The sequence below is a fragment of the Eschrichtius robustus genome, chromosome 1 (genome assembly GCF_028021215.1).
Source record: "Eschrichtius robustus isolate mEscRob2 chromosome 1, mEscRob2.pri, whole genome shotgun sequence".
NCBI lineage: Eukaryota > Metazoa > Chordata > Mammalia > Artiodactyla > Eschrichtiidae > Eschrichtius > Eschrichtius robustus.
The window spans coordinates 125,162,654-125,190,083 of record NC_090824.1 but is presented as its reverse complement, the minus strand read 5'-3'; the positions used below and the strand labels follow the sequence as shown (position 1 = coordinate 125,190,083).

Here is a 27,430-nt window from a genome sequence, read left to right as displayed (position 1 = left end):
CTTATAATAAGCCTAAAAGTCAGATAATGGAAATTCTATGACTTTTTTCTCTATCAAAATTATTTTGCTCTTCTCAGTCCTTTGCATTTCTGTCCTGCACATTTATGATGAGGACTATGAAAAGTATTTTGTTGTTGTTGTAACCTGTTTGAGATCATTTAAGGATCTTGAGAGAGTGGCTAGGAGAAACAGATTTTATCTTAGCAATAAAGAAATAACTGAATTGGCAATTGATTCATTGAAACCTTTTGAGATTTTTATTTTTAGAAATTTAGTGATACAGAACATGTGAAACCATCATGATAGTGATAAGCAGCACGATTTAGTGGTTGAGGTTGGATGTCAGACTGCTCTGGTTTGAATCCTTACTCTTATCAATTACTGGCAGTGTGACCTTGGGTAACTACTTAGCCTCACTGTGCCTCCATTTCCTTTCCTTGCAAATGGGAATAATAAGAGTACCTATTTCTTAGAGTTGTTCTGAGATTATATAAGATAATACATTGAAAGGGTTTAGCACAGTGCCTGCCACATAGAACATGCTCATTGAATGTTAGAGGCTATTATTGTTCTGTTCACCTAGAGAATGTTAGAAAGCTTCAGAATTTGATAAATTCACTTGTAGGCACCATTAAGTCTACCTCTGTGCTCAAAACCGTCAGCTTCCCTCACTTATTTATGTTTTAGAAAGATAGGTAGTGCTATTTGGTTTCTTTTTCAGTCCTTTGGTAGTTTTTCGAACCCCACTTTTCATTGGTGACTTTAGTAGTTTGTGTATATAATTAAATTTGGATTTGTTCTTTGGACTATGAGTGGAAAAAAGAAAAATTGGCCTTTTTTTTTTTGAACAAAGTATTGTTTTATTTAAAAAAATTTTTTATTAGTTATCTATTTTATACATGTTAGTGTATATATGTCAATCCCACTCTCCCAATTCATCCCACACCGGCTACCCCTGCTTTCCCCCCTTGGTGTACCTACGTTTGTTCTCTACATCTGTGTCTCTATTTTTGCCTTGCAAACCACTTCATCTGTACCATTTTTCTGGATTCCACATATATGTGTTAACATACAATATTTGTTTTACTCTTTCTGACTTACTTCACTCTGTATGACAGTCTCTAGGTCCATCCGTGACTCTACAAATAACCCAATTTTGTTCCTTTTTATGGCTGAGTAATATTCTATTGTATATATGTAGCACATCTTTATCCACTCGTCTGTTAATGGACACTTAGGTTGCTTCCATGACCTGGCTATTGTAAATAGTGCTGCAGTGAACGTTAGGATGCATGTATCTTTTTGAATTGTGGTTTTCTCAGGGTATATGCCCAGTAGTGGGATTGCTGGGTCATATGGTAATTCTATTTTTAGTTTTTTAAGGAACCTCCATACTGTTCTCCATAGTGGCTGTATCAATTACATTACCACCAAAGGTGCAAGAAAGTTCCATTTTTTCCACACCCTCTCCAGCATTTATTGTTTGCAGATTTTCTGCTGATGCGCATTGTAATCGGTGTGAGGTGATATCTCATTGTAGTTTTGATTTGCGTTTCTCTAATAATTAGTGAGGTTGAGCAGCTTTTCATGTGCCTCTTGGCCATCTGTATGTCTTCTTTGGAGAAATGTGTATTTAGGTCTTAGGCCCATTTTTTGATTGGGTTGTTTGGTTTTTTAATATTGAGCTGCATGAGCTGTTTATATATTTTGGAGATTACTCCTTTGTCAGTTGCTTCGTTTGCAAATATTTTCTCCCATTCTGAGGGTTGTCTTTTCATCTTGTTTATGCTTTCCTTTGCCGTGCAAAAGCTTTTAAGTTCCCTTGGGTCCCATTTGTTTATTTTTGTTTTTATTTCCATTACTCTAGGAGGTGGGTCAAAAAAGATCTTGCTGTGATTTATGTCAAAGAGTGTTCTTCCTATGTTTTCCTCTAAGAGTTTTATAGTGTCAGGTCTTACATTTAGGTCTTTAATCCATTTTGAGTTGATTTTTGTGTATGGTGTTATGGAGTTTTATAATTTCATTCTTTTACATGCAGCTGTCCAGTTTTCCCAGCACCACTTATGGAAGAGACTATCTTTTCTCCAGTGTATATCCTTGCCTCCTTTGTCATAGATTAGTTGACCATAGGTGCATGGGTTTATCTCTGGGCTTTCTATCCTGTTCCATTGATCTATATTTCTGTTTTTGTGCCAGTACCATATTGTCTTGATTACTGTAGCTTTGTAGTATAGTCTGAAGTCATGGAGTCTGATTCCTCCAGCTCCGTTTTTTTTTTTTCCTCAAGATGGCTTTGGCTGTTCGGGGTCTTTTGTGTCTGCATACAAATTTTACGATTTTTTTGTTCTAGTTCCGTAAAAAATGCCATTGGTAATTTGATAGGGATTGCCTTGAATCTGTAGATTGCTTTGGGTAGTATAGTCATTTTCGCAATATTGATTCTTGCAATCCAAGAACATGGTATATTTCTCCATCTGTTTGTGTCATCTTTGATTTCTTTCATCAGTGCCTTATAGTATTCTGAGTACAGGTCTTTTACCTCCTTAGGTAGGTTTATTCCTAGGTATTTTATTCTTTTTGTTGCAGTGGTGAATAATGGGATTGTTTCCTTAATTTCTCTTTCTGATCTTTTGTTGTTAGTGTATAGGAAGGCAAGAGATTTCTGTGCATTAATTTTGTATCCTGCAACTTTACCAAATTCACTGATTAGCTCTAGTAGTTTTCTGGTAGTATCTTTAGGATTTTCTGTGTATAGTATCATGTCATTTGCAAACAGTGACAGTTTTACTTCTTCTTTTCCAATTTGTATTCCTTTTATTTCTTTTTCTTCTCTGACTGCCATGGCTAGGACTTCCAAAACTATGTTGAATAATAGTGGTGAGAGTGGACACATCCTTGTCTTGTTCCTGATCTTAGAGGAAATGGTTTCAGTTTTTCACCACTGAGAATGATGTTTGCTGTGGGTTTGTCATATATGGCCTTTATTATGTTGAGGTAGGTTCCCTCTATGCCCACTTTCTGGAGACTTTTTATCATAAATGAGTGTTGAATTTTGTCAGAAGCTTATTCTGCATTTATTGAGATGATCATATGGTTTTTATTCTTCAATTTGTTAATATGGTGTATCAAATTGATTGATTTGCATATATTTGCAAATATATTGGGATAAATCTCACTTGATCATGGTGTATAATCCTTTTAACGTGTTGTTGGATTCTGTTTGCTAGTGTTTTGTTGAGGATTTTTGCATCTATATTCATCAGTGATATTGGTCTGTAATTTTCTTTTTTTGTAGTATCTTTGTCTGGTTTTGGTATCAGGGTGATGGTGGCCTTGTAGAATGAATCTGGGAGTGTTCCTTCCTCCGCAATTTTTTGGAAGAGTTTGAGAAGGATGGGTGTTAGCTCTTCTGTAAATGTTTGATAGAATTCACCTTTGAAGCCATCTGGTCCTGGACTTTTGTTTGTTGGAAGATTTTTAATCACAGTTTCAATTTCATTATTTGTGATTGGTCTGTTCATATTTTCTATTTTTTCCTGGTTCAGTCTTGGAAGTTTATACCTTTCTAAGAATTTGTCTATTCTTCCAGGTTGTCCATTTTATTGGCATATAGTCGCTTGTAGTAGTCTCTTAGGATGCTTTGTATTTCTTTGGTGTCCATTGTAAATTCTCCTTTTTCATTTCTGTTTATATTGATTTGAGTCCTCTCCCTCCTTTTTTCTTGATGAGTCTGGCTAAAGGTTTGTCACTTTTGTTTATCTTCTCAAAGAACCAGATTTTAGTTTTATTGATCTTTGCTGTTGTTTTCTTTGTTTCTGTTTCATTTATTTCTGCTCTGATCTTTATGATCTCTTTCCTTCTACTGACTTTGGGTTTTGTTTGTTCTTCTTTCTCTAGTTCCTTTAGGTGTAAGGTTAGATTGTTTATTTGAGGTTTTTTCTGTTTCTTGAGGTAGGATTGTATTGCTATAAACTTCCCTCTTAGAACTACTTTTGCTGCATCCCATAGGTTTTGGATTGTCATGTTTTTGTTGTCATTTTTCTCTAGGTATTTTTTGATTTCTTCTTTGATTTCTTCAGTGATCTCTTGGTTATTTAGTAGTGTATTGTTTAGCCTCCATGTGTTTGTGTTTTTTACGGTTTTTTTCCTGTAATTTATTTCTAATCTCATAACGTTGTGGTCGGAAAGGATGCTTGATACGATTTCAATTTTCTTATATTTACTGAGGCTTGATTTGTGACCCAAGAAGTGGTCTATCCTGGAGAATGTTCCATGTGCACTTCAGAAGAAAGTGTAATCTGTTGTTTTCGAATGGAATGTCCTATAAATATCAATTAAATCTATCTGGTCTATTGTGTCATTTAAAGCTTGTGTTTCCTTATTAATTTTCTGTTTGGATGATCTGTCCATTGGCGTAAGTGAGGAGTTAAAATCCCCCACTCTTATTGTGTTACTGTCAATTTCCTCTTTTATAGCTGTTAGCAGTTGCCTTATGTATTGTGGTGCTCCTATGTTGGATTGATCTCTTGATTATTATGTAGTGTCCTTACTTGTCTCTTGTAACATTCTTTATTTTAAAGTCTACTGTATCTGATATGAGTATTGCTACTCCAGCTTTCTTCTGATTTCCATTTGCATGGAATATCTTTTTCCATCCCCTCACTTTCAGTCTGTATGTGTCCCTAGTTCTGAAGTGGGTCTCTTGTAGACAGCATATATATGGGTCTTGTTTTTGTATCCATTCAGCCAGTCTGTGTCTTTTGGTTGAAGTGTTTAATCCATTCACATTTAAGGTAATTATTGATATGTATGTTCTTATTGCCATTTTCTTAATTATTTTGGGTTTGTTTTTGGAGGTCCTTTTCTTCTCTTGTGTTTCCCACTTAGAGAAGTTCCTTTAGCGTTTGTTATAGAGCTGGTTTGGTGGTGCTGAATTGTCTTAGCTTTTGCTTGTTTGTAAAGCCTTTGATTTCTCCGTCGTATCCGAATGAGATCCTTGCTGGGTAGAGTATTCTTGGTTGTAGTTTCTTCCCTGTGCCACTCCCTTATGGCTTGCAGAGTTTCTGCTGAGAAATCAGCTGTTAACCTTATGGGAGTTCCCTTGTATGTTGTCATTTTTCTTTTGTTGCTTTTAATAATTTTTCTTTGTCTTTAATTTTTGTCAGTTTGATTACTGTGTGTCTTGGTGTGTTTCTCCTTGGGTTTATCCTGCATGGTACTCTCTGTGCTTCCTGGACTTGGGTGGCTGTCTCCTTTCCCATGTTAGGGAAGTTTTCGACTATAATCTCTTCAGATATTTTCTTGGGTCCTTTCTCTGTCTTTTCGCCTTCTAGGAACCCTATAATGCAAATGTTGGTGTGTTTAATGGTGTCCCAGAGGTCTCTTAGGCTGTCTTCGTTTCTTTCCATTCTTTTCTTTTTATTCTGTTCCACGGCAGTGATTTCCACCATTCTATCTTCCAGGTCACTTATCCGTTCTTCTGCCTTAGTTATTCTGCTATTGATTCCTTCTAGTGTATTTTTCATTTCAGTGATTGTATTGTTCATCTCTGTTTGTTTGTTCTTTAATTCTTCTCGGTCTTTGATAAACATTTCTTGCATCTTCTTGATCCTTGCCTTCATTCTTTTTCCGAGGTCCTGGATCATCTTCACTATCATTATTCTGAATTCTTTTTCTGGAAGGTTGCCTATCTCCACTTCATTTAGTTGTTTTTCTGGGGTTTTATCTTGTTCCTTCATCTGGGACATAGCCTTTTCATTTTGTCTGTCTTTCTATGATTGTGGTTTTAATTCCGCAGGCTGCAGGATTGTAGTTCTTCTTGCTTCTGCTATCTGCCCTCTGGTGGATGAGGCTATCTAAGAGGCTTGTGCAAGGTTCCTGATGGGAGGGAGTGGTGTTGGGTAGAGCTGGGTGTTGCTCTGGTGGGCAGAGCTCAGTAAAACTTTAATCTGCTTGTCTGCTGAGGGGTGGGGTGAGTTCCCTCCCTGTTAGTTGTTTGGCCTGAGGCAACCCAGCACTGGAGTCTGCGGGCTCTTTGGTGGGACTAATGGTGGTCTCTGGGAGGGCTCATGCCAATGATTACTTCTCAGAACTTCTGCTTCCAGTCTCCTTGTGCCTGCAATGAGCCACAGCCACTGCACCCCCCCCTCCCCCCCGCAGGAGACCCTCCAACACTAGCAGGTAGGTCTGGTTCAGTCTCCTATGGGGTCACTGCTCCTTCCTCCTGGGTCCTGGTGTGCACACTACTTTTTGTGTGTGCCCTCTAGGAGTGCAGTCTCTGGTTCCCCCAGTTCTGTCGAAGTCCTGCAATCAAATCCCGCTGGCCTTCAAAGTCTGATTCCCTGGGGATTCCTCCTCCTGTTGCTGGACCCCCCATGTTGGGAAGCCTGAAGTGGGGCTCAGAACCTTCATTCCAGTGGGTGGACTTCTGTGGTATAATTGTTCTCCTGTGGTATAATTGTTCTCCGTTTGTGAGTCACCCACCCAGCTGTTATGGGACTTGATTTTATCGTGATTGCGCCCCTCCTACCATCCATTGCGGCTTCTCCTTTGTCTTTGAATGTGGGGTATCTTTTTTGGTGAGTTCCGGTGTCTTCCTTTCGATGATTGTTCAGCAGTTAGTTGTGATTAACAATTGGCTTTTAGTGGTGTAAATCATCACTGTAAATTAAAACAAAACAAAACAAGACGACAGCAGTTTTTTTTTTTTTCTTCTGTGCCAGTGTTTAGCTGGTTCATCAGGATTGTGAATTGGTTGTTCTTGAATACAAGTAAAAACCCGTTAGTTTGATTCAGTTTTGTCTATAGTTCTTTACTTGCTTAATAAGCATGTCTGCTTCCTGGTTTATTTGACTAGTTCTGATTATTGATGTAGTAAAACAATTTGTCAGCAAACTCAGCAAGTCCTTTTGTTTTCTAAGTGTACTTACTTTCTAAATAAGGATAATAACAAAAAAAGCTTTTTCCTTTTTAATCAGCTGTTTACTTTTGTGCAGCTAAACATTGATAATTTGTGTGGTTTAATGAGTTAGAGTGGGAAAATCAGTGTCAGTGTAATGAAGCCCTGGAGAAAGGAAGTACTTGGGGCAGGGGTGGGGAGAGCTGGATCACAGTGTGTGCACTTCATTTTCAGTTGCAGAACTTTGCAAATGGGCTATCCCTCCTGCATTTCCAGAAATGCTCTTGATAAGTATCTTTACTGATGTCTTTCTTACGTGAATCTCTAAATTCATAAATTTAGAGCTTCATAAATTTATTTTTAGCTGTGCGTGTGGCAGAGGGGTGGTGGGGAACAACAAGTTCAGTTTTATTTATTTATTTATTTATTTATTTATTTATTTATTTATTTATTTAGGCTGCGCCACGCGGCTTGTGGGATCTTAGTTCCTGGACCAGGGATCGAACCCAGGCCCTCAGCAGTGAAAGTGTGGAGTCCTAAACAGTGGACCACCAGGGAGTTCCTGACAAGTTCAGTTTTAAACATACTGAGTTTAAGATTCCTTCCTTTAAAATTCCTTTCAATTTAAGATTTAAGATCTGAATGGTTATATCATTTTAGCAGTGGATGTTCAGGTCTGGAGTTCAGGAGGGAGACATTTGGACTGAATCAATAGTATATGAGAGGTAGGTGAAAGCCTTGGGAGTAGCTGGAACTACTCCAGAAATGTATGTACGGTGAGAGGAGGAGACAGAAATGGATGGAAGACAGAATCCATGGTGTCTGTCCCCTGTGGTTCCACCCCACTTGGAATCAGTTCTTTTAAAGTGCTTCCATTATATCAGTTCAGAGTAAGATAATATCTGGGTTTAAATTAGATTCTTTGTAAATAATGAACCACAGACCCAGATTGCTTAGCTCAATTCAGCAAATGTTTCTTGAGGTCCCTTTATGTGCTTTACCTTTATGTGCTAAACATTAGGAATGTAAGCAAAATTGACACTGTCTTTGCCCTCATGGACCTTATAGACTAATATGAGAGGACACTAAGCAAATTATCACATAAATAGTACATAATTGCAAACTGTGCAGAATGCTGTGAAGGTAAGATACTGGGTGTTGTGTGAGCATTTTGAATGAGGGACCTGATCTCATATGGGTACATTCAGGGATAGCTTCCCTTGAAAGTGACATTTAATTCAGTTAGCAATTATTGAGTACCTAATGTGTCCCTGGTACTGGGCTGTTTAAATTGAGATTTTTGTGACTAGACATTAACTGGGCGAAAGAGGGTGGGATGGAGAAGGCAGGCTCTAAGTAGAGGGAGCTGCATATGCAAAGGTCTTGCAATAGAAAGAAGCATGATACCTTCCAGGAATTGAACAGCTCTGGTGTGGCTAGAGAAGGGAGAGCAAGGGTGAGAGGTCAATTCAAATTGCTTCTGAAAAAATTTTAACTTTAAAAATAGACTTTATTGGGACTTCCCTGGTGGTCCAGTGGTTAAGACTCCATACTTCCACTCTAGGGGGCGTGAGTTCCATCCCTAGTTGGGGAACTAAATTCCTACATGCCACACGGCGTGGCCAAAAAATTAAAAAAAAATAAAAAAGAAGACTTTATTAAATTTTTACTATAGAAAAATATTAAACATATACATAAATAGAATATTTCCCAACATGCATTTCAACTGTTATCAGTTCGTGGCCACTTTATTTCATTTCTACTCTCTGACTGTTTTCACTCATTAACACTTCTGACACCAGATGTGTGGATTTTTTCCTCACACTAACCAATCCTCTAACTCTCTAGACACTGTATGTCGTCCAATTTAACTCAATTCTGATACTAACTATCTGGAATTAGCACAAACCCCATAGATTAAGGGCTCAGTCCCACAGATCTGTCCCCGCTTCAGATGCCTGTTGCAAGTCCCAGGTTGCCAGCTGTACTTCTGATCAACTGGCTATAAATTGGGTGTTCCCAATACCTCCTCGTCAGGTTTGATAATTTGCTAGAATGGCTCACAAAACTCAAGAAAACACTTTACTTGCGTTTACTGACTTATAAAGGATACAACTCAGGAGCAACCAAATGGAAGAGATGATTAGGGCAAGGTATTTGTAGGGGGCAGGGGGTGGAGGTGGCTGGAGGGTGGTGTGAAGAGCTTCCATGCCTTCCTTGAGCATATTGGAAGCTCTCCAAACTCTGTCATTCAAGGGTTTTTATGGAGATTTCATTAATTCAGCATCATTGATTAAAGCATTGGCCCATTGTTGATTTAACTCAATCTCCACCACCTCTCCCCTCCTGGGAGGTGGGGGTTGGGGGCTGAAAGTTCCAACTCTAATGATGGCTTTGATTTCTGAGGACCTGCCCTGATCCTGAAACTATCTAGGGGCCCCCAGTCACCAGTCATCTAGTAAGCATGCAAAAGATACTTATCACTCCAGTGATTCCAAGGGTTTTAGGAGCTATGTGCCTGAACTGGACAAAGATCAAATATCTGTTTCCTATCATACCACATGCTCCAATCCACTTTCCTTGCCTCTTGTATTATTTTGAAGCAAATCTCAGATGACATATTCCAAAGGATTTTAAAGCAGGGGAGGGACACAATCAGGTTTGTTTTTTAAAGCACTACTCTGGCTAGGGAGGCAAAGGAGGATTAAGAGATTATTTTGGTGGTCCAGACGAGAGATGATTGTAACTTAGATGAGGGTTGTGGCAGTGAAAATGGAGATACCTGGATAGATTTGAGAGCTTTTAAGGGGGTGATACACAAGTGCAAAAGTATGCATGCTAGGATATGTGAAAATTCCAAGATAAAAAAGGGTAAATCTTGCCTACAATAGGAGAAACAAACCAACCATGAAGTAGCATGAATTAGCTGGTGTTGTGGGAAAAGGTAGGGCATTCTTAATGTTTTTCTTTGATGAGTTTTGTTCAACCCAACACACACTTTATTGGCTGTAGTACTGCATTAGTAGTTATCCTTGATACATTCTGGTTTCCTAAACTGTGGATGGCCAATTCCTCCTGGAACCTCCTGCTTCTTTGTATTACTTGCATAGCTTTACTCTGAAGGTCTACTCCCAGACCAAGGATGACCAATTTCCTTGTTTTCTTAATTACAGTGAAGCAGACTTTTTACCTTTCTGAGCTATTGGTCTGGGCCTTGGTTTCACAGCATCCTTCCCCCCACCCACCTACCATGCAATGTGCCTTTTACTTTTTTCAAAAAAAAAAAAAAAATTGTGTATTTGGTAAGATACATATAACATCATATTTACCATCTTAACCATTTTTAAGTGTACAGTTCAGTGGTATTAAATACATTCATGATGTACAGCTGTCATTGTTGTCCATCTCCATAACTATTTTTATCTTGTAAAAACTGAAACTATTCTCATTAAGCAATAACTAATTATCCCCCTTCCTCCAAGCCCCTGGCAACCACCATTCTATTTTCTGTCTCTATGATTTTGGCTATATACTCTTAAGTACATCATATGAGTGGAATCATGTAGTATTTGTCATTTTGTGACTGGATTATTTCACTTAGCCTAACATCTTCAAGGTTCATTCATGTTGTAGTATGTGTCAGAATTTCCTTCCTTTTTAAGGCTGAGTAATATCCCATTGTATGGTTAATACCATGTTTTATTTATCCATTCATCTGTTGATGGACACTTGGGTTGCTTCTGTCTTTTAGCTTTTGTGAATAATGATGCTATGAACATGTGTTTACAGGTATCTCTTAAGACCCTGCTTTCAATTCTTCTGGGTATAAACCCAGAAATGGAATTGCTGAATCATATGGTAATTTTATTTGTAATTTTTTGAGGAATGACATACTGTTTTCCACAGCCCCTGTACCATTTTACACTCCTGCCAACAGTGCACAAGGGTGCCAGTTTCTCCACATCTTTGCCAACATTTTTTTTCTGGTTTTTTTTCTGGGTTTTTTTTTTTTTTTTTTGGTAAGCTATCCTAATGGATGTGAGGGGTGGTATCTCATTGTAGTTTTGATTTTCCTTTCTCTAATGATTAGTGATGTTGACCTTCTTTTCATTTGCTTATTGTCCGTTTGTATATCTTCTTTGGAGGAATGTCTATTCAAGTCCTTTGCCCATTTTGAATTGGGTTGGTTTTTTTGTTTTGTTTTGTTTTTGCTTTTAAGAAGTTCTCTGTATATCTTGGCTGTTAATCCCTTATCAGATACATGATTTGCAGATATTTTCTTCTATTCTGTGGGTTGCCTTTTTACTCCCATTACTCTGTCTTTTGATGCACAAAATTTAAAAATTTTCATGAAGTCAACTTTGTCTATTTTTCTGTTGTTGTTGCCTGTGCCTCTGGTGTCATATCTGAGAAATCAGTGCTAAATCCAATGTCCTGAAGCTTTGCCCTATGTTTTCTTCTAAGGGTTTTCAGTCTTATATTAGGTCTTTGATCCATTTTGATTTAATTTTTATATATGGTGTGAGGAAAGGGTTCAATTTCATTCTTTTGCATGTGGATATTCAGTTTTCTGAGCACCATTTGTTGAAAAGACTGTCCTTTTCCCATTGAATGTCTTGGAGCCCTTGTCAAAAATCATTTGACCATATATGTGAGGGTTTATTTCTGGGCTCCCTATTCCATTGTTCTATATGCCAGTACCACACTGTTTTGATTATTGTAGCTTTGTAGCAGGTTTTTAAAAAAAAATTATTTATTTATTTATTTATTTTTGGCTGTGTTGGGTCTTCATTGCTGCGTGCGGGCTTTCTCTAGTTGCAGCGAGTGGGGGCTACTCTTTGTTGTGGTGCGCGGGCGTCACACTGCAGTGGCTTTTTTTGTTGTGGAGCACAGGCTCTAGGCGCGCGGGCTTCAGTAGTTGTGGCTTGTGGGCTCTAGAGTGCAGGCTCAGTAGTTGCAGTGCACGGGCTTAGTTGCTCCGCGGCATGTGGGATCTTCCCGGACCAGGACTCGAACCTGTGTCCCCTGCATTGGCAGGTGGATTCCCAACCACTGCGCCACCAGGGAAGCCCTGTCTTTGGTTTTAATAGATGAGTTTTGCTGATAGTGATGAGTAGATATGCTTAGTCTTATTGCTGACCTTTTTTTCTGTTTTATCTTTAATACTTCTTTGCTTTCTTCATTTTCTGACCCTTTGTTATATGGTTTATGTTTCTTTGATTCATCTCTATCCTTGCATAATTTGGAAAAGTGTACGAATGTACCCAGATGGCTGGATAGCAGTAATTATCCAGGAAAGGAAATTGGGAAATTCCATTCATAGTAGCCACAAAATCAAAAATACTCAAGAAACAGTTTATCAAGAAAGGCATAGGACTTATATGAAGAAGATCTAAAATAAGATTGGATCAAAATAGAAAGGCATACTGTGTTCTTAGGTGGACAAATTATCATAAAAATATCTATTTTCTGAAAATTAATATATATATTTAATGAAGTTCAAATTAGAACATGCTTCCTTGGGAGAGGTAGCATGTAATTGAATGAAATAATCTTAAAGGTTAGGGACTTGCCTTACCAGCCATCAGAATATTTATAAAGCCACTGTAATCAAGTCACTGTTGGCATATGAATGGACAAGTGGGCCAAAATAGAGAATTCAGAAATAGATCCTGGTAATGGAAAAAGAGTAAATTATTTTGTTGTTTAGGTCTTCTGTTTCCTTACATATTTTTGTCCTCTTGATCTGTCTTGTACTGGGAATGGTATATTAAAGCCTCCCATTATTTGTGTGTTTCTGTCTATGTTTCCTTGCACCCCCTGTATTTTTTTGCTTTATAAAAGCTGTTGCTGTGCTATTTATTTGATTGGTTTTAAAATGTCCAATGCCAGTCTAATTCTTTTACCTTTTTAAGTTATTTGGTCTTTTTGCCTGGAGGTCTTGAGGGTTTTATCTAAATCCTTGAATTTACAAGGCCAATGCCTTAGAGTTGGTTGTTCTTGCTTAATTTCCCAGGTACCTTGTGAACCCTTATTGTATTGATTCAATTTTTTTTTTTCTATTTCTGGCAAGTTTTCTTGGCTGGTAGCTCTAAAATCAGCTCTTTGTTGCTTTTTTGTTTTACTTTTTCAGGTAATCCAGTAGTACAAATACTTGCCCTTCTTCACTTGTCTTCTTTTTCCACTACTTTCACTGATCAGTGTGTGTGTGTGTGTGTGTGTGTGTGTGTGTGTGTGTGATTTTAATTCTCATAGTTGTTTCCCTGCTCCAGCCTTTAATTGCCCTTTGCTAACTTTTTATTTGAGTCTACCCTTCCTTGGACAGTTTATAATTCATTCTTCATTTCTGAGAATTTTGTCTTTTTCTTCCATTTCTTTCTTGAGTTCAGTCAACTCTTTTCCTTTTTTTCCCCTTTCTTCCTTCCCTGTCTCTTCCCTTTTCAAAAACTTTAAAAACTTTATTCATTTAATTATTTATGTGGTCTTTTTCTGCTTTTAGTTTTTGAATTTCTGATTCAAGGTTTTTTTTATATCCTCAAATGTTTGTGTGTTTAATTTTGCTTGGATTGTTAACTTTTATTTTCTTATGCTTTCTTGTTATCAGGAAGATTTCCATCAGTTGATGTATGTGAACTTTACTGATTTTCTGCAGTAGTTCTCTGTGGACTATATTCTTGTTCATTTTTATGGTATTGGGTTTTTTAAAAATAATATTCCTAATTTAATGGCACCCTCTTCTGTCTATATAGCGAAGTCCAAGTACTTCAAAGGATTTTTTTTTTTTTTGGTGCTTTGTTTCTTTTGCTTGAGAGAAGCTTTGTTATATCTCCAATTTTATGGTTTTCTTTTGTCTTGTAGAACCCTAAGCATTCCCCCCCTCCTTTTTTTCTTTTACCCTTTGCCACTCAGTTGCCAAAGAATGCTTCTCTCTTCTATTTCGTCTTTTTTCTCCTCTCTGCATTTCAAGGAATGCTCATATAAATCATACCTATCTTTTTAAATTATATCTGCTTCTTTTTTTTTTTTTTTTTTTTTTATGAAGTTTTTTATATCTGCTTCTTTAAATCATGCCTGACTCTTTAAATTAAATGTACTTTGAAATCTCTTCCTTGTAGTCTGTGCTCTGACCTGCCTGGACATTTGTTCAGTATTTAGATTTAGTGTGGATTTAATCTTTCTGGCAGTCATTCCAAATCACCTTTAGGCTCCTTCACTATCCTTCCTCTTCTCTCTTTTCTACAGATTTTCTTAGTCTGCTTCTGCTTGCACAAAACCTTGTGGCTCTTGGAGGTGAGAGTGTGTGCACTGGGATTGATTATATTTCTTTTTTTACAGTTAACTTGCAGTTTTGTCATTCTATATCTTCAAATTATGCTGTGAGTGTGGTTTTATGTAGAATTTATTTTTCCTTACTGTTTGGGAAGAAATTTGGGGAGATAATTATGCAGCTGCCATTGTCCTCAGCTGTCTTGGAAGTCTTGGATCACTTAATAAATGGTGGTGGCATAATTAGCCATCCACCTGGAAACAATAAAATTGGAATCCAATTTTACACCATGCAGAACTTAATTAAAATTTCAGATGAATATAAAATTCATTTAAAGACTCATGTGTAAAAAAATCAAAAATACCTCAAGAAAATCTAGGTGAATACCTATATAATCTAGAGTTCATGTGTAAGGGCATGGGGATGTTGGGGTCCTCTTTTAACCAAGAATGGAAAGCAGGAGCCATAAAGAAAGGATGTGTATGTATGCAAAAGATAGATTTAGAAGAAATATTTGCAGTGCTGAGGACAACGATGAAATACAAAAACTTTTTACAAATTGACAAGAAAAATAACCCAGTAGAAAAATATGTGACTAGAAGGACATGAATAAGCATTTCCCAGAAGAGTGCATCCAAATGACCAATATCCATGTGCTGTTCTGGTGTTAGTAATCAGGGAGATTCAAATGAGAATAACAACATATTCCTTTATAGCAATCAAACTAGCAAAAATAAAAAGAGCAGAATTACTTCTGGCTTGCAGGGATGGAGGTAAATAAGGTACTTTTATATCCTCTGCACAGTGTTTAGTAAATACTTAGCCGAATGAAGTGGGAGGAGGCTTGTGGTTTTATTTTCCCTCTCCCAAGTACATACTCTCCAAGTATCTAGTGAAGTTAAATTAAGCATAGTAATCATAAACTTGAAAAGGGAAGAAGTGCCATTAGATTTTATATTTAGAATTTAACAGGGCATGTTTAGAAGTAGGAAACTCCTTTTAATTAGCCTGCAGTCTCTATCACTGGAGCTCTTTTTTTAAGAGCTACCTATATCATGAAAATAAAATGCCCTTCATTATGTGAGGATCTTTCTCTACCACCAACTGTTATGACTACCATTTTGGGGACTTGCTTGAAAAGCAGGAGTTAGTCTCAACTCCCCTGCAATATTTTATGATGAAAATTTTCAAACATACAGCAAAGTTGAAAGATTTAAAAATGAACAGGCATATATACTCACCACTGAGATTCTGCCATTAATATTTTATTATACTTGTTTTATCACATCTCTATGCATATGTATGTGTGTATGTATATGCATATATATATCTTTACACACACACACATCAATGCATCTTATTATTTGATGTATTTCAAAGTAAATTACACATGTCAGTATACTTCCCCCTAAATATACTTCAATATATGTATGAACTGGAATTCAGTATTTATTTAGGTAAAATTTACATGCAGTGACATGTAAAAATCTTAAATGTATATTCACTGAGTTTTGACAAATGTATAAGGCTTGGTTATCCAGCATTACCATCACCTCAGGAAGTTCCCTCATGCCCTTCCCAGTCTATTCATGCCCTCACCTTCTAAAGGCAACTACTATTTAGCGTTAAGTCTTTCTGTGGAGATATGTTTTCTTCTGGGCGAATCTGTAGGAGAGGAATTGTTGGGTCATTGAGTAGGTATATATTTAGTTTTATAAGAAGCTACCAGATGTCTTTCTAAGGTGGCTGTTCAATTTTACATTTCCACAAATGGTTTGTGAGAGTTCTGGTTGCCCTGCATCCTTGCTTAACATTTGGTATTGTCAGCCTTACTAATTTTAATCCTTCTGGGTGTGTATTAGTATCTCTTTGTGTTTCTAATTGGCATTTTTCTGATGAATAATGATGTTGAGCACTTTTCTTGTGCTTATTGGCCATTCACATATCTTTGGTGAAGTTTTGTTCGCAACTTCTTTGACCATTTAAAAAATTAGGTTGTCTTTTTATCATTGAGTTGTAGGAGTTCTTAATGTATCTTGGATGATAGTCCTTTGCACGGTATATGTCCTGTGAATATTTTATCCCAGCAAACTTAGTTTTTAAGTACTTTTTGTCAACAAATACTTACTGAGCACTTACTGTGTGCCAGAATACAGCAGTAAACAAAATATACAAAAACATTCCTGCCCTTTTGGAGTCACTGCAGCTCCTCAGTACAGTCAGGGAGACCAGTAAGAAAGCTTCTTCAGTGATCCAAGAGATGATGGCTTAGACCATGGTTTCAGCAATGGAGGGGTGTGAGAACTGTTTGGATTCTGGCTATATTTTGAGAGTAAAGTTGACTAATTGAATTTGGAGTGTAAGAGAGGGAGGAGTCAATGATGACTCCCAAGGTTTTTAGCCAAAGGAAGTAGAAGGATACAGTTGCCATTTATTGAAATGAGGAGTTCTGCAGGAGGAACAGGTTTGGGTGGGTGTGGTGGAAATGTTGGATTAGGAATTCAATTTTGAATATAAGCTTGAGATGCCTATGAGGTGTCTATATATGGAGACGTCAAGTGGACAATTACATATATGAGTTTGGAATTCAGAGGAGAAGCCTGGAGATACAAATTTGGGGTCCATCATCATGTAGAACCCACTGTTAATACTGACAGTGGGACCAGAACCTGAAGAGAAAAGTTACACAAATCACTAATTTTTAAAATAAACTTTTTATTTTGGGATAATTTTAGACTTATGTAAAAGTTGCAAAGATAGTACAGAGTTCCCGTATGCCCCGCACCCGTTGCTCCCTAGTATTAACGTCTTAAATAACCATGGTACATTTATTGAAGCTAAAATACTAACATTGGTACGTTACTGTTAACTAAAGTCCAGACTTTGTGTTTCACCAGTTTGAAATCACTAATTGTAATATATGATGGAAGTTCAGAAACTTGACTCCTTTTTCTTTTCCTTTTATAGAACTAATGGCTGAAGAGTAAATCAAAATGGCAACTATGGTTCCACCAGTGAAACTGAAATGGCTTGAACACCTCAACAGCTCCTGGATTACAGAGGACAGTGAATCTATTGCTACAAGAGAGGGGGTTGCTGTTCTGTATTCTAAACTGGTCAGCAATAAGGAAGTAGTACCTTTGCCCCAACAAGTTTTGTGCCTCAAAGGACCGCAGTTGCCAGACTTTGAACGTGAGTCTCTTTCAAGTGATGAACAGGACCACTATTTGGATGCCCTTCTTAGCAGTCAGCTAGCACTAGCGAAGATGGTATGTTCAGATTCCCCATTTGCTGGGGCACTTCGAAAAAGATTGCTTGTACTCCAGCGTGTCTTCTATGCACTTTCTAATAAATACCATGATAAAGGCAAAGTGAAACAGCAGCAGCATTCTCCGGAGAGCAGCTGTGGTTCGGCAGATGTCCATTCTGTTAGTGAACGTCCCCGGTCAAGCACTGATGCACTTATAGAAATGGGTGTTCGAACTGGTCTAAGTTTATTATTTGCACTTCTGAGACAAAGTTGGATGATGCCTGTGTCGGGACCTGGTCTCAGTCTTTGCAATGACGTTATTCATACTGCAATTGAAGTTGTGAGCTCTTTGCCACCATTATCTTTAGCAAATGAAAGCAAGATTCCACCTATGGGCTTGGATTGCTTATCACAAGTAACAACATTTCTTAAAGGAGTAACTATTCCCAATTCTGGAGCAGACACTTTAGGTCGTAGATTAGCTTCTGAGTTGCTGCTTGGTTTAGCAGCTCAGCGAGGTTCTTTGCGGTATCTCCTTGAATGGATAGAAATGGCGTTAGGGGCTTCAGCAGTTGTAAATTCCATGGAGAAAAGCAAACTACTATCAAGCCAGGAAGGGATGATCAGCTGTGACTGTTTTATGACTATATTAATGCAGATGAGACGTTCTTTGGTACGTATGATAAATCTCAACTTTAAAATTCTTATCTAACAATTTTGGGAAATGTCAACCCAGCTTTTAATGAATTGATGGTAATAGCAAATGATTTGAGAATTCTACTGGTGATTGTTAGGTTAATTAAATATTGTATATACTTTGAGTAAAGAAACTTTTATACGTGTTGATGTGAATATGTAATTCAAGGACAGGCTAGTTTATAGTGTTAAGACCACTGGATCAGGAGTTAGGATTGTAGTTTAAGTTTTATGGCTTCCTGTGTGAATTTGGGAAATTCATCTAACTTCTCTGTGTTTTAGTAAACTCATATGTAAAATGAGGGGCCTTGGCTAGTAAGTGTGGAGATCTTTTGAAAAAAATCTCTAATTTCGTCCTTCTCAATTTTTATTAAACATTTACTATGTACTAAGTATTATTCTAGACCCTAAGGATACAGCAGAGAAAAACAGAGTTTCTTGGAGCTAACAACCTAGTAGGGGAAGCAGACAATAAATATAAATTTTAGGTAGTGTTAAGTTCTCAGAATTAAAATAAGGGAGGGAAAGGGAATACAAAATGATGGGTTCAAGCAGAGACTGGGGAGGGGAAAGGTATATGGTATTTTAGTTAATGTGGTCAGGGGAGTCTCTGAATTGGGACATTTGAGCAGAGACCTGAATGGAGGGGAGTAATGAACTGATATACTAGATCTGTAATGAATGTCTTGTTCATGAAGGAACTTAATTGCTTGACTATCATAAAGGAACTAACTTTAGATACCATATTAAAGAATAAACAGTAAAATATAGTGCAGTATGATCAATTTCAAGAATTTCTGATATTGAAATTTAATGCTTTTGTGAAAACCAAGAATAAAAGTTTGAAATAAGAGATGAACCGGTTTGCAGGGCAGAAATAGAGACCCAGATGTAGAGAACAAACGTTTGGACACCAAGGGGGGAAAGTGGGGGGTTGGTGGTGGTGCGATGAACTGGGAGATTAGGATTGACATATGTATAAAATGGATAACTTATAAGAACCTACTGTATAAAAAAATAAATAAAATTGAATTAAAAAAAAACAAATTTGGAATATAAAGATTGAAACACTTATAAGTTGATTTAATTTCAGTTGAGTTACATTGATCAGCGTTTTTGGTATCCTTTATTACCAAATATCAATTAACAAATTTATTAAGTTTAAATAATTAAAAATGCCACTTGTAAATTATGTATGTATCTTTCATGACTCCCCCCGACCCCCCCAAAAAAAAAGTGGATAGCTCTTGGATTGACAGGAATGTTTCATAAAAAACAATTATGTTGAATTCATTTTCAAACCAGGGCATTTAAATTTTCACCTGGCTTACATTTTGTACTTGTGAACTGAATGGTAAATATTGGGTCATTTTATTACAAATAATTTTATTGTAAGCAAGTACTTGGAGATTTTAGATCATGAGATCTATGAAAATTTGAATTCCTTAATGTTAAATAAAATTTAGACTAGAAAAGCATGTGGTGCTTTGTTCAGAATCTGGAATGTTGACAAGGGCCCTCCAAGAAGTAGAAATCTAGAGCCAGAGATGCAATGATCTAAGTAAGAAAGGTTTGAGGTAACAGCTATGAAAGGCAATTAGGCCTCTTGTGGTTTCTTATTCAATATTTAAACTTATTCACTTGCATATCTGTTTTTCTCATTTTATTTTCCAATTCTTAATACTTTCTGGTAACATTCTCTAAATTTATACCGTTTTCAAATATGCGATGCCATTTGATGACCTAAAATAGTGTATCTATTCATGGTCACTTGTTAATATTTCTTTGAGGAGTATACTTAATTCTTCATTTTACAGTCTACTTATTTTGCATTGCCTTTGTTACAAAGAAAAGATGTTAATTATTAATGCAGTCTACTTATATGATTGTACGCTTGCCCATGGTATGTTTCCTTTTTAACCAAAATGCTAAATACCCTGAGTCAGAGACCCCTTCCCCACCTTACCCTCAAAGGCCTTATCCTGCAATATTGCTCCTTAGTGGGAAGAGGGTGCCCCAAGGAACTAAATTACTTTTCTCAGTATCTGTTTAGCCCATTGTCTTTTAGCATGTTGGAAATTGGTTTGTATGCATATTTGGCTGTAAGTTTAAATTGGCTTTATAACCTTGAGAAATCTTTACAGTAAATATATTTACTACCTATATAATGTGTTTTAATATTCACTTAATTAACCTATAGTAAACCATCCCATTCATTTTTTGGATTCTACTTACTGCTTCCCAGTACCTGGAATAAGGGAGGAAGAGCTCTAACCTTCGTTGAGTGCCTACTACCTACCAGGTGCTTTTTATAAGCAGTGTCTTATTCAATTATCATGTTAATCTGTAAGGTAGATATTATTTATCCTTAAGGATGAAGAAACTGTGGCAATTATCCTAAGTTTACACATCTATTTGGCAAAAGAACTGAAAGTATTATGTATACTCCTGATTAAGCACTGATGGGCCAGGCACTGTGTTAACGAATTCTTACAACCCATAGTCTGTCTGCAAAGCCCACATTTTTTCTGACAGCTATATGCAGCTTTTACCCTGTTTATGTTAAATTGACTTATTTTTTTTTTCCCATGAAGGCCTACCTTAAAGTACATACAAAATATAATAAACTTATTTTATTGCTGGATTTCCAGTTTTCTCTCCACTTGGCCTCTTTCATTCTGGACAAAATGTCAAATACACCTAGGCAGAAGGGCCCTCCGTCTCCCTCCTTACCCTCCTAGGCTATACCCTACATTGTAACTTTCTGTTGGGATGAGGGTACCCCGGATAGCTTTCCTCAGAATTCTGGATATATTCTGGGGAAGAATCCCGTCCTGACCTGATCTTCCCTGTCTTAAGATTCTCTACTCATGAACAGCTGGGGCAAAACGTATCCCCAAGCTAGAAGTTAGAGGGAGAGACGCATAACCATCAATTGAGTACCTGGTAGAAGGCCTAACAAAAATGAGTTCAATCCTTAAATTGTATTTACATGTGTGATTCTTAACCTCCTCTACCCATGCACATAGTAATTCTGTTTGAGTGCAAGCATGCAAGGTACTCATTAACTTACATTTAAATAAAGAGTAGGGAAATAATGTCACTGTACATCCCTGAATTCTAAAAAAATAAACACCAATAAAAACACCTTTGGCCTTTGATGCCACTAGGTGTTTACTGTGTGCCAGATACTGTTAGACTACGGGTTAAAATGATGAATGAGCTTTGTAGCGTGCATGCCGTTAGCCAGCTCACAGTGTAAGGAAAGAGAGGTGCACAGACATTTCATATTAATGATGCTGGGCTGTAGTAGAGGTCTGCACAGGGAGGTGGTGATGAGATACAGGAGGAGGGCTAGAAGGGGAGGGGCAGAAAATGAAGGATGCCTAAGTTTAGTTGAAGAGTAAGAAGAGTTTGCTTGCAAACATGAGGTGTGTGAGTGAGGGAGCTGAAGAAGTTTTCAGGTGAGAGGATTAGTATTCTCAAAGTGACTGAGGTGTTTGAGAGCAGGCTCCTGGGTGCTGGGGCTGGAATGGGATGAGCTGAGGCTGCCAAGCTGGGCGGGGCCAGGTATCCCATATGCTATGGGGTTTTGAGCTTGATTCTGTAGGCAGTGGGGAGTCACTGAAGCAATTTTAAGCAGAGTAAAATCAGATAGCAAGAATGTAAGGAAATGTACTCCATCAAGTCTTAATGTTCTTGTCTGATTTTCTTAAAAAGACAGATGTGAAAAAAACAAAAAGGTATTACATTATTTTCGATGGTAGGTAAATAAGAGAAAGGTAATTCAATGAAGACCTGTGAAACCACACATTTATGTTATTTTAATTTCCCATTTATCTTTGGACCTTTGAACTTCCTGTGGTATGTTAGCAGTGTATGAAGTCACACATTTCCAAAATGTAATTTCTTTAAAAATACCTAGGTATAGCCCTCTTTTTCTATTGTGCAGTATATTTACAAAACACATTAAGAATTCTATACAGAATGGGTTTTTAAGATATCTTTAATCCTAATTTACTGGGGCTGGATTAGTCTCACCCTTAACTATTGACTTTTTGGGGAGAACAGAAGTCAGTGACAGTCACTGCAGACAGTGTTTGAAGGATTTTTTAAAAAATTGGTTTGGTATTTTTAAATTTAGCAGGAGTTTATTAAAGACTCCCTGTGTTTTCTGTACTTTCTCCACATACATCATACAAAATAATAATTACTGATGCCACTTTTGAGTTCTTACTATGTATTAAGAACTATGCTAAGCATGTTCTATGCATAATTTCAGTTATTCTTCCCAACAGCCCTAAATAATAGAGGAATTATTCCTGTCTAAGGATAAGCAAACTTACCCTTAAGTCACATTGCCAGTAAGTGATGGAACATGGAATTAAACTCAGGTCTGTCACTGAAAACCTTATGCTATTTTCAGCATTTTCCTTCATACTGTAGAAAGGCATAAAAAAGGAATTATTACCGGCCTGGTGCCAGCCCCTAGAAAGGTATGGCAAGCTGCTGTTGTTTCTCATCTGCTTTTGGTTTGGTGATCAGTAGAGGTGGCCTTTAAATAACGGAGCCACAGATTACAATTGTGTTTTTCCCAGAAGTGCTACGCAGCTAATTACGGAATTTGGAGAGGCTGTGCCTCAAAGTATTTGCTGGTATAGCCACACCTTGTGTGTCTAGGAACTAGATAATTTTGAGCACTCAGCTTCTGATATGACTCCAAGACCTGCAAGTGGCTCTCGAAAGCCTTACTGCTTGAAGTGTGAGCCTCAGACAGCAGCACTGCCATCACCTGGGAACTTGTTAGAAATGCAGAATCTCAGGCCCCCACCTATATTTACTGAATTGGAATCTGCATTTTAACAAAATTTCCAGATAATTTAATGTCCACATTAAAATTCGAGAAGCACCACCTAAGCAATAAAAAAGAAAAATTGATTTGGTAGCAGTAGCTTAGCACCTGATGACCCAGCGATAAACTAAATAGCCAACGTACTCATTTCTTTCATTACTTAGGAATCACGTTAATTAAAATAGTCTGAATTGATAAAATCATATAATCTTAGAGTTGGATGGGATCTTACAGAGCATCTAGGCCAACCTCCGTTCCACAGTAGAGGATATACTTTTCTGTGGTATGTTTGCCTGGTGATCATGTAGAATCTAAATATTTTTACAATATAATAGTCTTTGAAATAAAGCCACAGATGAAAATTTTACAATTAGACGATGGATAAATCGGAGAAAGAACTTGACATTTGTGATGTAAAGATTTAAGGATATGGGAATTTGAGGGAACAGTGGAGGTCAAGTTCACTCTCTGATTTATCAGTTTTCAATGAAAGAATGATTTCTGGTCATAGCCATTGGGCCCTATTGTGGAGAGTAGGCAGTTAGTCACAGAGAGGAGCTATGATTCCTCAGTTGTGCTGGGAAAAAGATATTTTGTTGCTAATATAGTCAGGTAGCTACATGAACTGACTTGTGGGACCTTTGTTGTGCTGAAACTAAGAAGGGAGGAACAGACTTACTGCTGCTCTGGTCAGGATCATCACTTAACCTGGCTGCATTCTACTGTATTCTTGGAGCAAGTGGACAAGGCAGCCCCAGGGGAGTAGAATATTTGCTGGGACCCCATTTATTGGATATTGGCCCCCCAAAGAGTGTGTAGTTGGCAAAGTTCTGCCTCCTTGAGGGTTTTTAGGTCAAACCTTGTGACACTTAGAACAAATCACTAATAAGGTAATAAGTGAGGGATTGGTACTTAATTTACTGCTTCACTCTATAGCCATGTCTTTTATAACACTTACACATAAAATTGGTTTCATGACCTAATGTTAGGATTTGATCTTAATGCACATAATTATGTAAACAGTTTCTCAGATGTTTTTGTGGACTATTTAAGCGATTTTAATACATGTCTCTCTCCTTCGCTAACTGTATCCCACAATGTCTTAATTATAGAGTTCATCTGCTGATCGGAGTCAGTGGAGGGAACCACCCAGAACATCCGATGGCTTGTGCTCACTCTATGAGGCAGCTTTATGTCTCTTTGAAGAGGTACGTAATAATCATGGCTTTTATGTGAAAAATTACTTTGTCAAGGGATAAACTGGAAGATTGTGATTGACATATACATACTACTAGATATAAAATAGATAACTAATAAGGACGTACTGTATAGCAAAAGGAACTCTACTCAGTCCTCTGTAATGGCCTATATGGGAAAAGAATCTCAAAATGAGTGGATATATGTATATGTATAACAGATTCACTTTGCTGTACACCTGAAACTAACACAACATTGTAAATCAACTATATTCCAATAAAAATTTAAAAATCAGTCAATAAATAAAAATTACTTTGTCTTAAAATGCTATAGCATGTATTTATCCCTTAAAAATAATCCATTCAATCTCTGGAAAGGATGCAAAAGAAAGTGGCATCCGTGATTGGTTGCCTCTAGAAAGTGGAGCCGGGGTGTCTCGCATCAGGTGTGGGAAGGAGACATAGTTTTCAATGCATACCCTTTTATTCATTTTAGACTTTGTATCATGTGCATTTTTTTTTAACATCTTTATTGGAGTATAATTGCTTTACATTGTTGTGTTAGTTTCTGCTGTAAAACAAAGTGAATCAGCTATATGTATACATATATTCCCATATCCCCTCCCTCTTGTGTCTCCCTCCCACCCACCCTCCCTATCCCACCCCTCTAGGTGGTCACAAAGCACCGAGCTGATCTCCCTGTGCTATGAGGCTGCTTCCCACTAGCTATCTATTTTACATTTGGTAGTGTATATATGTCCATGCTACTCTCTGACTTCATCCCTGCTTACCCTTCCCCCTCCCCCATGTGCATTTTTTAATTTAAAAATTTATTATTAAAACAGATACAGAAAGACATACAAATGTGTGCCTTAATGAATTATTATAAAACAAATGTCCTTTTAATCTGTGCCCAGGAAAGAAATAAAACTTTGCTAGCAACCCGAGAAACCCGTTCATGTCCTGGTTATTATCCCTTTCCTCCTTCCGTAAGTAACCACTATCCTGACTTCAAGAGTAGTCACTTTGTTGCATTTCTTTATAGTTGTGTGCATCCCTAGACACTATAGTTCAGTCTTCCCTATTAAAACAATCTATATATCTATATATATCTTTTTAGTATATATATATTTTTAATTAAAACATTTTTTTTTTTGGCTGCGTTGGGTCTTCGTTGTGGCGTGCATGCTTTCTCTAGTTGCGGTGAGCGGGGGCTACTCTTCGTTGTGGTGCGCGGGCTCTCATTGTGGTGGCTTCTCTTGTTGTGGAGCACGGGCTCTAGGCTCACGGGCTTCAGTACTTGTGGCACATGGGCTCAGTAGTTGTGGCTTGCAGGCTCTAGAGCGCAGGCTCAGTAGTTGCAGCGCGCGGGCTTAGTTGCTCTGCGGCATGTGGGATCTTCCCGGACCAGGGCTTGAACCCGTGTCCCCTGCATTGACTGGTGGATTCTTAACCACTGTGCCACCAGGGAAGTCCTATATATATCTTTTAAATCTCTTAATCCATAAGTTCCCCCTCCATTGTTTTTCTTTTCCTTTAGTGTATTTGTTCAGGAACTTGGACTTTTTAGGCTGTATAATTTCCTACCATCTGGATTTTCCTGATTGATTACTCATAATGCAGTTCCTATTTATCTCCTGCATATTGACAGGTGAATCTAGAGACTTGATCAGTTTCAGGTTTGATCCCTTTGGCAAGGCTAAACATGGTGTTGTGATCTTCCATCTGGTTGTCTGTCTTTCTGTAGTATTAGCAGCCCTTGATTCTTAATGATCAGATCTATTAATTCATTGGTGCTTGGTTGCAAAATGGTGATATTCTAATTATATCATTCCTCTTTCATTTATTAATTGGAATGTTTTCATAAAGGAGATGATTCCCTTATTGACAGTTTGGTTACCCTGCCACAGTTCAGACAGGAAAAGCAGAATAAATGCTTGATTCTCTCCACTTGATTTTTAAAAAAATTTTTAACACCGATTTTTATTTACTAGTTTTCAGTTCAATGAATTGATCTCCTGTCATGTTCCAAACTTGACCAATTGGTTTCACTTGAAAAGTATTGTTATGAACTTGTAGATTTAAACCTATTCAAATTTTACTTCGTTGAATTATTATCTGTAGTGAAGCTCATATTGTTTTATCTTTGGCCAACAGTCTTTCAGGGTAGTAGTCTCTTTCAGGGTGGTTCCCAAGTTCTTCTGACATAGGCCTAATAATCTTTGATAGCTTCCTTGCTATCTGACCCGTGAAATTGTTTCTGGACTCATATATTTCTTGATATGGATCTGCAACCAGCTAGCTCTTTCTCCATAAACCCTGTTTTTTTTTAAGTGGAAGATCGTATTTCAGGACCACAATCAGGGTGCTCATCACTACTAAGTCGGTATTATTTTTCTAGGCTCTTACAGTAGCCAGAGCTAGGAAATGTGTGTGTGTGCACGCACGCATGCGTATTTAAAGCTAATATACCTCATGAGTTGATACTGATACTTTCAAAATCAGGGCTATAGAATTTCTGCTTTACTGTATTACATTTATATATCCTTTCTTCCAACTAAGAATGCTGATTCTGAAGGATACAGGGATATAGAATTAGAATATCCCATAATTATTTATTTTAATCACACAGTACACACACACACACAAAAACAATCCTAAAATAAGACAAACACTACCACTGTATGATTACTAAAAATATTAACTTTTTACATATGCTTTCCCCATTTTTTGTAGTTGTATTATATCTACATACTCAGAACATATATACTCTCTGCCTTTTAACCCTCGTTTAGTATGAGTTGTACAAGTAACTACATATTTAATGCTCACTGCCAGTTTCTGTCAGTGGCTCTATGTTCTTTTTGGTTGTCTGAAGCTTATTCTCTAGTAGAGTCCTCAATAAATACTTATGAAAAAGATTCTCGTAGTTCTTACATTTTAATTGCTGTGCACTTTATACTTGAAAGTCAGTTTTGAGAAGATAAAATCTTTGGCTCACATTTTCTTCTACTTCTTAAGTATATTCATCCATTTTCTTCTGGCGGTAATTTTACTAGAATACATCTTGATGTTACCTATTCTGGGTTGATGTTCTCAGAGATGTGAGGATTTCAATATGTAGTTTCAAATCTTTTTTATTTCAGGGAAGTTTCCCTAAATTACTGTTTTTAGTATCATTTTTACTCTTTGTATTTGGTTCTCATCTAGGACCCCTATTGTTTTTATGTTGGATTTTTTTTTTAACATCTTTATTGGAGTATAATTGCTT

The 27,430-nt window shown here is 37.2% G+C and overlaps 1 protein-coding gene across 7 annotated transcripts in view; it reads left to right on the top strand.

Moving 5' to 3' along the window:
- Nucleotides 1-27,430, top strand: part of HERC1 (HECT and RLD domain containing E3 ubiquitin protein ligase family member 1) — a 213,478-nt gene that overhangs the window by 30,581 nt on the left and 155,467 nt on the right. For all 7 annotated transcript variants that reach the window (XM_068553272.1, XM_068553278.1, XM_068553309.1 and 4 more), the window contains exons 2-3: nt 17,133-18,088; nt 24,076-24,171. In XM_068553272.1, coding sequence (XP_068409373.1) covers nt 17,159-18,088; nt 24,076-24,171 — 1,026 coding nt within the window. In that variant the 5' untranslated portion in view covers nt 17,133-17,158. The remainder of the gene's footprint in view (nt 1-17,132; nt 18,089-24,075; nt 24,172-27,430) is intronic.